The following is a 16,237-nucleotide window of genomic DNA, read 5'->3' as shown; positions in this document are numbered from 1 at the left end:
GGGAAGTGGCCCCAGTGCTTGCTGTGTGTGGCCCCACGCTGCCCAGGCCTCCTCCTCTCCCCACAGGACACAAAGTGACCCCGGTGGGTTCGTGCAGGCGTCGCCTCTGGGGCCGGGCAGCGGATGTTGGGGTTGGTGATTCACAGGGGACAGGAAACCAGAAGTGCAACGAGCCCTGCAGGAACCAGCTCCAGCCCCGGCAGCTGGAGCAGCTGGAGCAGCTGGAGCAGCTGGGACACCCCAGGGACAGCGGCTGAGCCGGGCTGAGGTGGGTGAGGGACGCAGGGTGGGCAGGGAGAGCGCCCGGAGGTGTTTGGGGCTGTGTGGGGACATTGGGGTGTCCCAGTGGGCTCAGATCCCACCCCAGACCTTGGTGACCTTTAAAGAGGCTCAGGGTCATCCCTGTGAAGCCTCTCTGAAAAGCAGCCTGGTGGATGTCCCCCATTCCCTGCTGCTCCAAGGCAGGAATCCCCACCTCTCTCCTCCCAGCAGCATTCAGACCCCTCTGAGAGGAGCCCACCCCTCACCACCTGGAATTTCTGTTTTACAGCACTGTAATTCACCTCTCCTCATCCATCTGCTGATGCCAGCGTGGGTTTAATGACATTATTTCTGCATTCACATCTTCTGAAATATTCTGGGAGGTTCAGCCTGTGCTGAGATTCCCTCATCCCTGCATGGTCCTTCTGGCTCCTGCCTGTGGTCCTGCCCACGCTGCTCCCCCTCCAAAGCCCAGCCCTTAAAAATAGATAATTCAAACTACACTTCCTGGGTTTTCCATTGATTTCAGGGCTGACTGGCATCATGGATATGAATGTATTTATTTCACTGCATGTAAGTGCTTGGAATAGCTAATTCTAGATAGAGAGAGATTTGGTTTTGCATCAGTTTTCTCTTGTGCGAACAATGTTCAGTGTAAGATGGGCTATGAGGCAGATAATTTAGCAGAAGAGGATAATTTTGGGGTAACCTTGTGTGAGACTGGCTCATTTTCGTGGTTCTGGAGTCCTTAGTTACACAGGGGTTCCTGTATTGCTAACATGGCACCCCCTGGGCTCCCAGTGGAAGTGAATGATGCTGGGAGGCTCCAGTGCTGCTGGAACAGTTACAAATACAAAATCTGTCTGTGAGTTGCCTTCTTGTGCTGCCATGCCTGGTCTGATTGGGGTTTTGCACTGTATTTTCCACCCAAGGCTTTTAAAAAGCATTTTCCAAACTTATAATCTACGCGGAAGTTGGTCTATCAATTCTAAATTTCCCCTTTTATCATAAGTTTTACTGAAATGCATCTATTGGCATGAAAGCCTGATCTGAATAGCTGTAAAACCCCAGATTTTAACTCCATGGCAGCAGCTTTCCTAAGAAGCCTGAGGGGCACAAATCTGGAGGAAATGAGATGTGCAGAGCTCTGGACAGGAGCTCAGTGCTGGTCACTGAAATCATTCCAGCAGAGATTCCTTGTCTGAGACTTTAATTCCTGAACTGATGGGACTTTCTGTGGCAATCTGTGCCACACAGCAAACAGAAAGTGGAGTTGCTTTTCTTAGACACGTTAGAGACATCGGCTCAGGCTGAATATTGCATCTGTTCAACAAGTCAGTGTGCTGAATTTCATATGGTGAGTCTTTAAATACACTCTGCACTTCATATTTCATAGCAGTGACTCATCCTACCAGCCTGAATTAGAATTAATTTACTGCAAACTGGTGCACACCACAAAACTTTCTTCAGGGGAGAGAGATTGACTGGTTTATATTTGCCTTTTGGGCATTTTTTGATTGATAGATAGAATACATAATATAAATACATTAAATACATAATATAAACACATTAAATACATAATATACATACATAATTTTAGTCTTTATCTTGCAGTGAATTCAGGGGTGGGCTTGACATCTGCAAAGGGCTAAAATGTCGTGTATTCATCAGAAATCATCTCATGGAAAACCAGGCATTGCTGAGGCCACATCTACACATTCCTCACGCTCCTGGTTTCTCAGCAAAAAGTTAAAGTTCACTTTAAGTGCTCTGGCAGATTTTTTTAGTGAGTTTTGTGCCTCTTCTGCTGCTTTTGGGAAGTTCCTCCAGACTTTCCATCCATTAGGAATTTTATTTCTATCCTGTGCATATCCAGCTTACATCCATGTGGAATGTGTTTTGAGCTGTTTTATTTTTTAGCATTAGTTTTATTACATGGTTGTGACAATGGGAAGATGTTAGTAGCTCACATTTTAGGCAGCAGATTAAGAATTTAATGTCACAATTTAATTTATAAGTTTTTTGACTAATTACACAAAGCAAAAGCTTATTGACAGTAGTTTTATCTAATTAATATAAGCACAGGTACCTTTGGTTAAAACAATGCTTGCTTATTTTGAATACAATACTTATTTGTAAGCTTTAAAACACAATGCACAGAGCTCTATTATTAAGCTTTAACTTTCTTAATATCTTGCTAGATAAATTTATTGGTAGCTTAGAGAGTTATTCTAGAGAAGCGTTAATACACAGATCATTGGTCTATTTGTTCTTGCTTTTTTATAGATTAAATAATTTTTCTGCTGACCAATCTCATGGCTGCTGCTTAGCTCTAATCACAGTTTTACTGTCTCTGGGGCCTGCCTTTTGCAGCTTTCCCAAAACCCTCTGATTTTGTGGATTCCTACATGGGAGAAAACAGGTTCCCAGTACTTTTTTTTAAGAGTGCAGTGAAATTATGCCAGCTTAGCATCTTGTAAGCAATCTTGGCCATCCATGAGCTCCCACATCCCTCTGTGCAGACACTCCATGGCTCAGGGCTGCTTGTTCTGCTCTGCAGCTCCCCAGGGCAGAGCACAGGGAAGCACATTCAGCCTTCCCAATATTTTATTTATATCCTGCTGGCCGTGAGTAAGTGCTTCCAGCCTTGTGCTTGTCATAAATCTGTTCATCACCTCCTTCTGTCAGCTCAGGGCTCCTACCAAAAGGAAGGATTTTCCATGGGCTGGGGTGTTTGGGGAGCACAAATGATCTCCAGGCTGATATGTGTGTGTGATTTGGGGGCTTTCTTGGGGCATAAAGCTGTGATGGGGTGGGACACACCATGTCCTCTTCATCAGCCCCTCAAAATCCACTTTTTGTGTCCCTGGGCTCAGGAGCAGACAGGTTTTGCTGCCTCACTGCCCGTGACCAAAATAAAACTGGCTCTGGAAGGGAGCAGGAGGTTTGCCATGAACAGGGCAAACTGGGTCAGTGCTGTCAGGTGTCTCCAGCTCTGCCTTGCTTTCACTTTGAAGAAAAAAAAAAAGAAGGAAGAAAAGAAGAAAAAAATAAAAGAAAAAAAGCCAGGAAATCCACAAAGCAGCAGCAATGCAGCCCTTTGTATTTTAGTCACCAGCACTGGACCAACTTCCCTCAGCTGCCTCTTGGAGATGCTTTAGAGATGAGCCACAGCTCAGGATTTCCATGGGGGATGCTGAGCAAAGGAAAAATTATGGGAAAAAACACATGATTTGACGAAAGCCTTTCAGCTTTTGGGTTCTGGTCCTTCACCTCTGGGCTGGGGGCATGGAGGTCTGGGCAATTAAATTTAGAATTAATTGCTATAATATATCTTTCTTCCTTCAGTCACCAATTTAATACAGGCTAAAGTTGTAATAAGAGGGGTTGAAGGTAGGCAGCAGGAAAGCTTCCTGATGTTCTGGCCTTTGGCACATTGAAGTGTCTCCATCCCTAGGGAAAACAGAAAGTTGATCAAACCAAAACCAAATTAAAATAATCTGTAACTAAAGAAAATCTGACCCTGGGGAACAGAAATGATCCATCTCAGTGCCAGCAGGCTGCTTTCTGTGGTATTTGTAGGATGTTTTGTATTTTAAAGGAAGAGGTTGAAGCCAAATCGTGCTGATTGTTAAAAAATGTGAGCTGCTGTTTGTGGAAAAGCCTGTCATGGAAAGGAGGGGAGAGCCAGTGGCTGAGCCAGCTCAGGGCAGAAAAAAAGCAGAAAAAGGAGTGGGGAATTTCACACTGGGAGTCCCTCTGAGCTGCAGCAAAGAGCCAGAACACGTTGTGCAAAGGTCTTGGCTGTTTAAATATTGCTGAGTGTCTCCCTTTTGCCCTCTCTTCTGGATATGAAAAGATTCCTGTCTGCTGACAGGTCTGATGGCAGCAGGGTGGGTTTGGGGACTGGGAATGAGAAATTCAGAGCAGTGCAGGAAAGGGCATCACCTCTGTAACAAGCCCAAAGTCCCTTCTGCATCCTCAGCAGCTCCCTGGGGGTGGGAGGGCAAACAGCACCTGGATTTTTGGGGTTAAAAGCTCTCTGAGAGATTACTGTATCTGCAGGGAATGCCCCAACAAAGGCAGGAATGATGAAATTGACTCCATGTTCTCAGAAGGCTAAATTATTACTGTATAATACTAAATTATTTTAAAGAAGACTATACTATACTAAAGAATACAGAAAGGATGCTCACTCAATGCTGAAAAGATAATAATGAAAACTCCTGACTCTCTCCAGAGTCCTGACACAGCTTGGCCCTGATTGGCCAAAGAGTGAAAACAACTCCCAGCAGAATCCAATGGAACAATCACCTGTGGGTAAACAATCTCCAAACACATTCCACATGAGCACAGCACAGGAGAAGCAAATGAGATAAGAATTGTTTTCCTTTTCTCTGAGGCTTCTCAGCTTCCCAGGAGAAAAACCCTGGGTGAAGGGATTTTTCCAGAGAATGAATGCCACAAGGGTTGGCCTCACAGCCCCCTGTGTCCCCACAGCTGATGGGTTCCCTGGCTGTGTTTCAGGCTGGATTTGGCAGGGCCATGCTGCAGCTGGAGCTGTGGGCGGCCGTGGCGCTGATGCTGCTCGGGGCGGCCGTCAGCCTCTGCATCAGGTGCCAGCACTCAGGTAAGTGCTGCCCATCAGGTGCCAGCACTCAGGTAAGTGCTGCCCGTCCCCTGGCTGGAATTCCCCCTTGGAATGTCCCCAAACTGTGTGGGTTTGGCTCTGCTCAGCTTTGCCCTTCTGGGGATGGGTTGTGGTCCATAGTGGCGGGTGCAACCTTCACCGAGAGCATCCTGTGCCAATGGGTGTGAGCCATGAGAGCACCAGCAAACACACAGACTGACAGACAGACTGACAGACAAAGCAACTCAACAGTGGAGACACAGAAGGATCCAGGTGTGGAGTTCCAACAAGAGTTTATTGAGGTCTACCATTGAAGGGGCCCAGGAACCAAAGACACAAATAAAGGAGGATCCAGGGTATAAATCCAGGGAAGGGACCAATAGGGAATGCAGGGTGGATGGGCGGGGTCACACAAACCAATGGGAAAACAGGGAAGGGAGAACATTCTAGAACATGAACATATAGGGGAAAAGGGGTAGGAAAGGCCAACGGGCCAATGGGGAGGACAAAAGCAGGATAAATTAACATAGTGCTGCAGAGCACTGTGGGGGAAAGTATTTATTATCATTGTGAGGAGTGCCTGCAGTCTATGGTGCATCTCTCCAGGGCATTGCTGTTACCTTCTCCCAGCAGGCTCACAGGCTCCCATAGGGATGCTCAAGAGCACAGAAGAGGCTCTGCTAGAGAACCAAGAGGGAAGGAACCCCCAAAAGTGCAGCCCCCCTTCCCTGGGGCAGATGTGACTCTGAGATGGCTCTACATGGTCATTGTAGTGGGTGGCTTTGGGACTCCACCTGGGAGGATGAGCTCAGTGACACAAATCCTGCAGGGGCTGGGGCAGCAGGGCAGGAAAGGAAGGGGAGTCTGGAGGAAAAATTCATATGGAGAGTTTGGTGAGCACCCAGTGGTGTTTGAACCTCTCCCTGAGCACTGGGTGGGTTTTAAAGGGGAGAGGCTGCAGTTTGGGTGGGTTTTAATGAGGAGGAGGCTGCAGTTTGGGGTTTGGGGGCAGGACTGGCTGCTTTGCTCTGTGGGGTTTGAGACAAAAACCACAAAGCAAATACAGTTTCAAAAAATTTCATCAAAGCCCTACTGCAACTGCTGCTCGCTGCCTCTGCTGTCCGGACGTGCTGAAGAAGCTTTGTGAATGTGTTTTATTGGCCTTTCTGATCTCTACCTCCCAAATCATCCTTTCTAAGAGCTTTTTGTTCCCTTGTGTTCCAGGTACCAAACGGGACGCGCAGCTGAACGAGCGGAGGAGCCAGTAAGTTTCCTTTCCCAGTTGTGTTTCTCCCCCAGACAACTCAGCCAGGGTGAGCCCCAGAGCCAGGCCCAAGCTGAAATCTGGGTTTTTATAAAATAAAATAAAATAATGGCAGGATGGGATGCAAAGCTGTGTGCCCCAGCCCAAGGTGCTGCTGAAGGGGCAATGCCTTCACAGAGAATAATCCAAAATGAAACTGAAGCTCTGACTGTGATGACATTGAATCATTAACTAGTTGGAAAAGTTCTGGGAGAGAAGGGCAAGTTTTTATCCTGTTGTGTTGTGCCCTGAGATGAGATGGAAAGATTATTTACTCCATAAAGAAGCCCCTGCCCTTGGCTGGGATGGGTTGGACCATGCACCAGAGCAACCACTGACCTGCAGCACAAGAAATTAAGGAAATGCAGTGTACACACATGCACTGCCCCTGATTTCCTTCAGCAACAGACAAACCACAGTAAATGATGTTAAAAAAAGAAAAGTTGGGTGGTAAGCTTTGTTACAGGAGCTGCAATGTGGCTCTGCAAAGGCCTCCAAGGGGTTGGGTTTAGTTTCTGTGGGGAAAGGTTCCAGAGTGATCCACTGCAGAGTGATGGAGCAGCCACTGAAGGCTCCATCCCTCATGGACTCTTGCTGAATTGTCCCAGCTTCTTGAAATTTATGCCTGGATTGGGTGGTTTGGGCTCAGGTTTGTGGGGTTGTGTGCAGTTTTGGGAAGTGTGGTTTGCAAGCAGAGTGGTTTGACTCCACATTTGGGTTTTTTGACAGCCTTGGGCCATGAACCCCAGCTGGGCATGGGGCAAGCACAATGAAAAAGGGGGAAAGGGATCCCAAAATTGGAACTTATAAGTACCTGTGTTGAAACACGTGTAGTAGAAAATGTGTTGAATTCTCTTGTGCTCTGAAAAGCAGCTCTCCTATTAACTGAAAAGTAAAGAGTTTGCTGGGCATAGGTTGTCATTGATAACGTTATTTGATTCATGTTGATATTAAGGGATGATGGGAGGGGCAGGTGAAGCAGTGGGGTTTGAAGCCATTTCATGCACGAACATCCATTTTTTTGTGGGCAAAAAGGTTCTTCTGGCCTTTGGTGGCTGAATCATCAGAATGAGAATTTGTAACCGTGTTCACAGGGGTTTTCAGATGAAGGAAGAGACAAGGATTTGACTCCATGTTTCAGAAAGCTTGATTTATTATTTTATTATATATATTATATTAAAACTATGCTAAAAGAATAGAAGAAAAGGTTTCATCTCCGAAGGCTAGCTAAGAATAGAAAGGAAAGAATGATAACAAAGGTTTGTGGCTCAGCTCTCTGCCCAAGCCAGCTGGGCTGTGATTGGCCATTAATTATAAACATCCAACGTGGGCCAATCACAGATGCACCTGTTGCATTCCACAGCAGCAGATAATCATTGTTTACATTTTGTTCCTGAGACCTCTCAACTTCTCAGGAGGAAAAAATCCTAAGGAAAGGATTTTCATGAAAATATGTCTGTGACAAGAATTATCCTAAATGATGTTTTCCTATGAGAATTATCCTAAATGATGTTTTCCTCATCCCTGGATCCTTCCCTTACTGATGTTTGCTCCTCTACCAGTGGTCCTAAACCACATCTTGTCTTTAAAGGCTCAGAGAAGAGTGCAGGAAGATGCTCCCAGCTCACACAGGCCCTGCATGAGATGCTGAGCAATGCAGCTTGGCATCTCACCGAGCCCAGCTTGGTGCTCTCTGCCCTCCGCTCACCACTCAGGTCTCTTGTATTTGTTTTCCTTGTCACAAACCCCAACATTCAGCTGAGCTTGTGCTGTGTTTTTTGCAGGCTCGAGAGCCAGCAGAGGTTTGAGGTGGTTCGATCCCACACCAGTGAGTATGAGCACTGCAGGTGGCTCCTGCCTGCTGGGGTGAGGGCCCTGCCTGCACAGAACAGGGGGGAATTCATGTTCACAGGGTCACCTTGGGGCCAGGCCAGGAAATGATGGGACCTGGACTGTCCAAGCCACCTTAGATGCTTCTAGGTGTGTGAATTCTGAGCTCTGGTTTAAAAAGTGCCCTTTGCATTGAAAATAACCCAGTAAAGTGGTGTTGTTGAAAAGTGACACCTCTGGGAGCCAAGCAGGGCACCCTGTGAGAGTGAAGGTGTGGGTGACACAGTGACTCACCCATCACCCCCCTCGCTGCTTCCTGCAGTGGGTTCAGTGCTGAAATTCTGAGTTTTGTGTCCCCAGGAGCAGCTGCCAGGTCCCTGTGGGATGTGTCCATCTGCAGATGGCCCTGCCCCAGGGCTCTGCTGGCCCCAGGCCCCTCAGTTCCCCTGCAAATCTTTCATCCCAGCCTGACCAAACCCTTGGCTGCCCCTTGCAGTGTAGAGGGAGGGGAATGGCCCCAAATCAAGTGAATTTGGGACAGCAGGTGACAGCAGCTGGGGTTGGAGCTTCCTCCAGCAGTGTCTGCAGGCTCTGTGCCCTGCACAGACATCAGCTTTTTCTCTGGTTGTTCATTGCTTTGACCATTTTTGAACATTCAAGGAACAATCTATTTTAGGAAAATACTTGTCAGTCCCAGGGATCCCTCTCTGGTGGATGTTCTGTGCTCTTTGCCACATCTGCTGCTGCCATAATAGTTAACACAGTCATTTTCTTGTTGTTCTTGCCAGTTGCAACCCGAAGGCTGGAAAAAAGTAAGGGACCTGAAGACTTATCAACAGCAAGGTAGGAAAAAACCCAAATAAAATCTAGCTCTAGAGCCAAGGTTGGATGAAGTTCACCCAACATAAATGAACATTTGGGATTGCACTCTGGGCCCTACAGATGAGGCTTGGGCTGTATTTAGAATCAGAGAACAGTTTGGGTTGCAAGGGACCTTTCAATGTCACCTGGTCCAACCCCCTGGTGAGGAGCAGGGACATCTTCAACTGGATTGGGTTGCTTCACTTGTTGATGGTCAATAGTATATTTAGACTTTTTGTGGGTTTTGTTCAGTCTGGCTGCATTCTTCTGGCAACTGATTAAATCAAACCCAGGGGAGTGAGCTGTGGCTCTACATAACAGATACATCATGGAAAAGAAATGGCCATTGTTCACTTAGAAGCAGTTTGGTGTGATAAATCCCCTTCTCCCCATCAACAAAGCCCCAGTAACTTCACTTCCATTATAACTCTGCTGCAGTATTCAAGCATAGTTATTCCCATTTTGGGATTTTACCCCAAATTTTAAATCCCCCCCTTGCTCCATGTGTTTTGATAACCTCACAGGGAGGTTTCATGGGTGGTCCTTCTGATGGTGTGTAACTGCTGGTAGGGTTTGCTCTGACCTGGCATTTTGGGTCTCTTTTCTCTCTTTCAGTAAAGCCACCGAGGAGCTCAGTGGTTCCCATCACCCTGGATATGGTGAGCAGCTTCTTGGGACAGGCGCAGATACAATGAACCACAGAGCTGTTGGAGGTGGAAGGGACCTTAAAATCATCTCCTTTCACCCCTTGCCATGGGCAGGGACACCTTCCATTAGACCAGGGTGCTCCAAGCCCCATCCAGCCTGGCCTTGGGCACTTGCAGGGATGGGGCAGCCACAGCTGCTCTGGGCACCTGTGCCAGGGCCTCACCACCCTCACAGGGAAGAATTTCTTCCCAATATCCCATCTAATCCTGCCCTATGACAGTGGGAAGCCATTCCCCCTTATCCTGCTGCTCCCAGCCCTTGTCCCAAGTCCCTCTTCCCTTTAGAAAGGGCTCCAAGCTCTCCCCAGAGCCTTTTCCAGGCTGAGCATTCCCAGCTTTCCCAGGCTGTCTCCAGAGCAGAGGGCTCAGCCCTTGGAGCACCTTTGTGCACTCCTCTGGACTTGCTCCACATCCATCTGAATTTGGGTCTGAGTTTAAAGCCCAGTGCTCATCCTGCTGTGTCTGACCAGCCCTGGTTACAGACACAGGCACAGATTGTTTAAAACATCACCCTGGCTGTCCCAGCTCCGGTACCCTGGAGTGTCCAACCTCGCATTCGTGTCCCCTGACCTCAGAGCTGAGCAGGGGTAGAGCTGCTGCTGCTGAAATACTGAAATACTTGGTGCCTCCATTGTCAAACTGCTGCCATCACTCAGCTTGAGTTCATGTGTAATGTGCCCCTCTCTTGTCCCCAGGCAGCAGGGACGAGCCCAGGTACCAGAATTTCCTGGCAGGTAAATGCTGCAGCCACGCCTGAGGGGCTGGGAAGGAAGGCTGGAGGGGATGGGGGCTGGAAGGGAGCACATTTGGATTTCCAGGGGATGGGAGCTGGCAGGGAGCACATTTGGTTTTGCAGGGGATGAGGGCTGGGAGGGAGCACATTTGGATTTCCAGGGGATGAGGGCTGGCAGGGAGCACATTTGGTTTTGCAGGGGATGAGGGCTGGGAGGGAGCACACAGGCAGGCAGCACTGTAGCTGGCAGAGCTCTGGCTCGGTCCATTTAGAGATTGCTTTGTGAGCCACACGCTGATCTGATCTGATCTGATCTGATTAAGGGCAGGGCGGAGGGGGACGGACGCTCCCTCCTGGGGCAGGGTGAGCTGCTGCTTGCCCTAAGAGGATTATTGCTGTGTGGGACTGTGCTCTGCTTTCCCGAGCCAGGGAGAACATTCCCCGTGTCCTGCCAGCTGGCAGGATGTGCCCATGAGAGGTGGAGAGCCGGGGTACTCCCAGGAGCTGGGCTGGATCAGGGCTCCCTCCCTGTGCTCCCTGTCCTGCTGTGGGCAGGTTTGGGGCTGTGGCTGTGCTGGGGGTTTGCCCAGCTGTGCTGGGGGTTTGTCCAGCTGTGCCCAGCTGTTCAGGTCGATGCCATGGTGGGGTGCTGACAGCAAACCCTTGTTCTTGCAGAGAGCTGCCTGCAGGAAGACACTGCCTATGTGTAAGTACCCTGAGCTGCTGCCAGCACGGTGCCATCCTGGTGCCAGTGCTGTCCTGCTGCTCCCAGAGCCCAGCCTGGGCTGGGCAGGAGGGATAACAGTGCTGCTCTCCTCACAGGGAGCCCATGGCTCTGGATCACTACTACAACTGCAGCAGGCTCTTCAATCCACCCCGTGTGAGGGCTCCAGGCAAGCAAGGTGGGTTCTTCACCTAACCTGGCTGTCCCTGGGCTCCAGGAGCTGCTGAGACTGCTCTTGCTGAGCTCTGTGCGTGGCTGAAGCAAGGGGGGCTCCAGGGGACACATTCATTAAAAGGGTGCAGCAGAGCTGTGGGATTTGAGGGATGTCCAAGCCCCCATCAGTCCATCTGTTGCCTATAAACAGGATAGCCCTAAACCATCGGTGATTGTGCTCCTGTGCACCCAATTCCATCCCTTGGTCATCACAGGCTGTCACTAAGACTGACTGTTTTTTAGCTGATCTACATTTCATTGTAGGAAACAGCCCACAGGTTCTGAGGGATCTTCCCAGATCACTTACACTTCCATAGGTCCTTTGTGACTCCTCTTTCTTCTCTCCATCAGAGAAAGATGAGGATTCCTATTCCTATGAAAATGTCACCATTGGAGTGTCTCAGGGCTGTGATCCAGGTAAGGGTGCTGCTGTCACAGGTCAGGAGTGTCACACCAAGTGCAGAGGAGGATGGTGATTGCTCAGCCCAGGGAAACCTGCTCATTCCCAGCTCAGCTCTTCCTGCAGCTCTGCCATGGAGCTGCCACAGGGGCTGCTGCAGGCACAGGGCAGGCCTGGAACATTTCCCCTTTCTGCAGGAAAATGCACATGGTGATACTGTTTTGCAGAGATAACTAAAAACTCCACAACTTTGTGAAAGTTGTAAAGCTGGTATGTTTATTACAGCACTGGACCATGTGGAGATTATTCTTCTTAAAAGACCTGTGTACTTCTGGGAACTTCAGGTCTTTTTTTATCTCTTTCTCAAATACATATGCATACAATTTCACAATAGGTTCATACATATTCATTTTTATGAATTTCATGTGACATTTGTTCTTCTTTATCAGAAAGAATTTTAGGTCAAGTTGACCTGCTCTCACAGCAGTCTTTCTGCCTTTCTTTATTACTTTCTGTCTCTCCCCCCTTATCTCTGTCTTTCACTGAAGCAGTTTGCAGTTAAGCTACATAGCTATGTTTTCTAACTACAGACTCAAAGATGTACATTTCACCTAAATCAAAATGGATTTCTACTCTAAAAAATTCCTACTCTGTTTCAATACCTCCATCCTGGTGCCTTTGACTTGGTGGTTTCTGCAGCAATTCAGGAGCTTTGGGGTCTGCATATTTAGGTTTTTAGTGTTGTTTTAGCCAGGGTGATTGTATTTCTGGCCCCTAGCTCAGGTTTCTCACCAAATCCAGCACAAGAAGGCTGCAGCCAGGAAGCTTGTGGAGGGTGACTCTGGACCACAGTGTCCCTTCAGGGCTTCCAGCATCAGTCCTGGGGTGTTGCAATCAGAATAGGAAGTCAGTTTGGTTTCCTTCTGTGAGCTAACACAGGCTTTCTGCACTGCTGCAGGCTGCCCTGCTCCTCTCTGGCTTTGTGCAGTGATCAGAGGAGGCAGGAGCAGCAGGGACCTGTCTGATCCCCATCCCTGCCTGCAGAGCCCCAGGCACATGGCCAGGCTGGGAAGTGATGAGGCAGCAGCAGCAGATCTGAGCTGGCTGGAGGCTCAGCCACGTGCAGGGAGCAGTGGGGCAGTGCCAGGAGGGTTTCACAAAGTCCCTTTTTCGTCCATTTGCTGCTCAGTGTTGTCCTGTCCAAACTCTTCCCTGTCACAGATGATGCTGTGGACTATGAGAACAGCATGGCAATACTCACATGGAAGCTCCAGCAAGGGCAAGGTAGGTTTATTATTTGCTGTTTGGGGATGGGGCTTATGGGCAGAGTGCCTGGAGCACTAGGCCAGCATAGCCCATGCAAGGGCAGTGCAGCCATCACCTCTGAGTTAATTTTTCCCCAACTTTCCATGATAAATATCCAAGGCAATGTGCAAATTGTTAACACACTCCTGTAGCTGACTGCTGCTCTGCTGGGACGTGGTGTCTGTCATACTCAAAGGCACCTGCCCAAACCCTGACCAGGGGATGCTACACAAAAATGCTGCTCTTCAGGTCTGAAATGCTCTTACACTGAGGTTGCCCCAGCACAAGCACAGCTGGGGGATCCCCTGAACCACAGAACTCTGTGCACACACCCAGGGCTCAGCCCTTGACTCTCGTGCTGTGGTCAGGGGCCCTGTTTCTCAAGCTGACCTTTTAACAAGTTTCATTTAGTGTGTGGCTTCCTGTGAGGCATTAGGGTAGTTCTGGCCTGGGGGACAGTGGGGACTGTACACATAGATGTGTTTAAGAGCTCTGGTGTGAAAGTTGTCTAAGCAAAGTGATTCCTGTTTGCACACTCTCTTTTTTGGCTCTGAGGAGCTGCCCAGAGTGTTTGCAAATTTGCTGTGATAATTTTGAAGCCTCTTCAAGGAGACCTTGACACTGATGTGAGTTTTCTTAGCCCAGGCACAAAAACATGTCAGCAGCAAAGGCTAAATCCTGGCAGGACTCATGCTGTGTCAGTGGTCTGTGTGCTTTTACACTGTTCGTTTTTACACCACTCACTGACAAGTGCTTCATCCTCACCCACAGCCCCAGTGACAGAAAGCCTGGATGAAGAGCCAGACTACATCAACACAGCTCCTGGGTCAAGGCCTGCCCTGCTGCCAGAGCCAAGGTAGAAACAGAGTAAATGGTAATGTAGGGTGGAAGGATTTGGTTTGTGGTGTTTATTTAGGGGTGGAAGATTTGGTTTATGGTGTTTATTTAGGGGTGGAAGATTTGTTTATGCCCAAGGGGGTTCAGCTGGAGCTCTGCCGTTGCTGGCAGCACCAGCACAGCAGCTGGTGTGGGCAGTGAGGAGTGTGAGGAGCCCACCCTGTGCAATGCCTCACCTCTGGCTGATACCAGGCTGACTAACAGGGACCATGGAGACAAAATTGCCCAATTCCATGCTCCAGCACTGCCCTCCTCCAAAAGGCACAGGAGCTCCAAACTGCTCCAGGGCACCTTGAGCCAGTGCTGCCACATGCTGTGGGCAGGGACACCCAAACCCTGCTCTGAGCAGGGATTCCCTCACCTGAGCCCTGCCTGCTGTGCTGTGTGGTCACACATCCTGCCCCATCATCAGCACCAGCCTGATGTTGCTGATAAAGAATTTCTCACAGCAGAGAAAGTAAAAAATCTGCAGAGAGCTGCAGGAAGGGTGCATGACACTGAGGGACGATGAGTGAGTGATGTGCTGGTCAATGCTGGTCACCCTGCTCCAGACTGGAAGATGGACTGGGACCAGTATCACTCTCCTTGTTGGCTTTTTTCCATCTTGAGCACCTACAGAGGCCCAGTGAGATTGTCTTTATGCCACATGCCAGCTGCTCTAGTTTTAGAGGGTTTTATGTTCCCCAGACTATCCCAAAATTGGATCTTTCTGAAGCCATGCAGAATACTTAAGATTTGTCCCCACCATGCAAAGCAGAGTCATCCCTTTCTGCACACTTGGGCATTTGCTTCTGCTGGATGTAGCTGGACATGAAAAAGCCACCCTGAGAAACCTGACCATAACTTGCTGCCAGGCATCTTTTTTGCCATTATAATGATGCCTCTGTTGTAGCCTTTGCTAGCAGAGTAATGTTCTGAAATCTCAGTGTCCAACCAACAAATGGCAGCTGAAGTTCCCCACCAAGGGAGGCTGAATTGAGAAATGGGCTCCTGGTGCCTCTGTGCCCCCTGCTCTGATCAGGGATCCTCCTCCAGGAGCACAACTGGGGTTTCTGCTCAGACATGGACATTTTGTAGTGTATGTCACTACTTGTCCCTGGAAAGGAAATGTAGCAGGCAGCAGAGTTAAGCTGAAAGCAGGGATTAAAAGTCAGTGGTCTCACTGTTTTTTCTCCTCTTATTTCAAGTATTCTGCGTAAAGTCTGAAGAAATCTTTTGCTGAGCTGTAAGAGCACACCCAGCGAGGAAGCACACAGGGCGAGGGGAGGTTTCCATCCCTCAGTGAGATCTCCTCTCCACACTGTGCCTGCAGTGACACACGAGGGGTGTCACTGAAAGAAGAACTGCTCTGCTTGAAGCCCCACAGAAGTCCAGCTGCAAACCAGCAATGGAGGAAGCATTCTGCCCCAGTGACCACAGGCAAACCCCAGGCTCCTCATCCCCATCTCATTTCCCTGTGTCCACTCAAAGATGGGCAGTCTGGGCAATGTTTTCTCCTGGCAGGCATGGAATGAATCCTTAACTTGCTGAGCAGCAATGCAGCCAGCTACTTAATTTGTCAGGGTGACTCATGCACAGTGTATTAAGCCAGAGGGATTATGTTCTGATTTAGTTCCTGTGCTCTCCTACAGAAGCAGTTTCCTGTGTGAGAGGAACTGGAGAGGCAGAGGTGGTGTTTGTAACAGCAGTGGCTGTCTGGAGCTGAATGAGATTCCAACCTGTTCACAAAAGCTAAAGAGGATTAAATGCCTGCTTATCCATGGGCATGTAATTCACAGTGTTGGTCTATGGCAGTTTTCCTCATGTTTCAGTATCTGTTTTAAAATGATACAAAGAACCAGCAGCAACTGTGAGAGTCAGATCCACCAGCCCCAGAAACTGCACCAGTCCTTCAATGTGGCTGTTGGAACATCATCCCACAAACAGAACCCCTGTCTCCTGAGCCCTGATGTACAGATCTGGAATACTTATTTATTAAAACTGAAAAGCTTCCAAAGAAAATGTGTTTTGCTATGGTTTGCAATGATAGATGTTTGTATGACAAAGAAATGGGAGGACAGGAGGTGACATGGAGTGATGTGCAGGATCTTATGGGGAGAAAATGCATTAAAAGCCTTCTTCCTCAAAATCAGATCAGAAAACTGTTTCAGGAAAGGGCACAGCCCACACTCAGGGTGAGTGAGCAGAGAAGGGGAGTTGGGGGTTAGAGAGCTGTGCCGTGGGAGAAGGGATGTCAGGTGCTTCCTGCTGCGGATGACTGGGCTCCAATTTTAGCAGAACCAAGAGAGAGCACAGGTGCCACCGTTGGTGTGGCTGAACCGGTGGCTGGGCTGGAGCTTGGCTCAGGAGAAGGTTTGCTAATAGTCCCTACAA

At 48.8% G+C, this 16,237-nt stretch overlaps 1 protein-coding gene across 1 annotated transcript; it reads left to right on the top strand.

The window, feature by feature from the left end:
* The first annotated feature begins 205 nt into the window (after positions 1–205).
* Positions 206–15,877, top strand: LAT2 (linker for activation of T cells family member 2). Its single transcript, XM_064729272.1, has 13 exons — positions 206–268; positions 4,789–4,891; positions 6,116–6,155; positions 7,979–8,022; positions 8,813–8,867; positions 9,501–9,544; positions 10,288–10,326; positions 11,001–11,031; positions 11,148–11,227; positions 11,614–11,679; positions 12,884–12,946; positions 13,739–13,823; positions 15,052–15,877. Exons 2-13 carry the CDS (start codon positions 4,807–4,809, stop codon positions 15,068–15,070), a joined length of 651 nt encoding a protein of 216 aa, XP_064585342.1. The 5' UTR covers positions 206–268; positions 4,789–4,806; the 3' UTR covers positions 15,071–15,877.
* Positions 15,878–16,237: the final 360 nt, after the last annotated feature.

This window comes from Zonotrichia leucophrys, chromosome 19 (assembly GCF_028769735.1).
Source record: "Zonotrichia leucophrys gambelii isolate GWCS_2022_RI chromosome 19, RI_Zleu_2.0, whole genome shotgun sequence".
Lineage (NCBI taxonomy): Eukaryota > Metazoa > Chordata > Aves > Passeriformes > Passerellidae > Zonotrichia > Zonotrichia leucophrys.
Note: the sequence above shows the minus strand (reverse complement) of the source record. Positions and strands in the feature narration are given on the sequence as shown.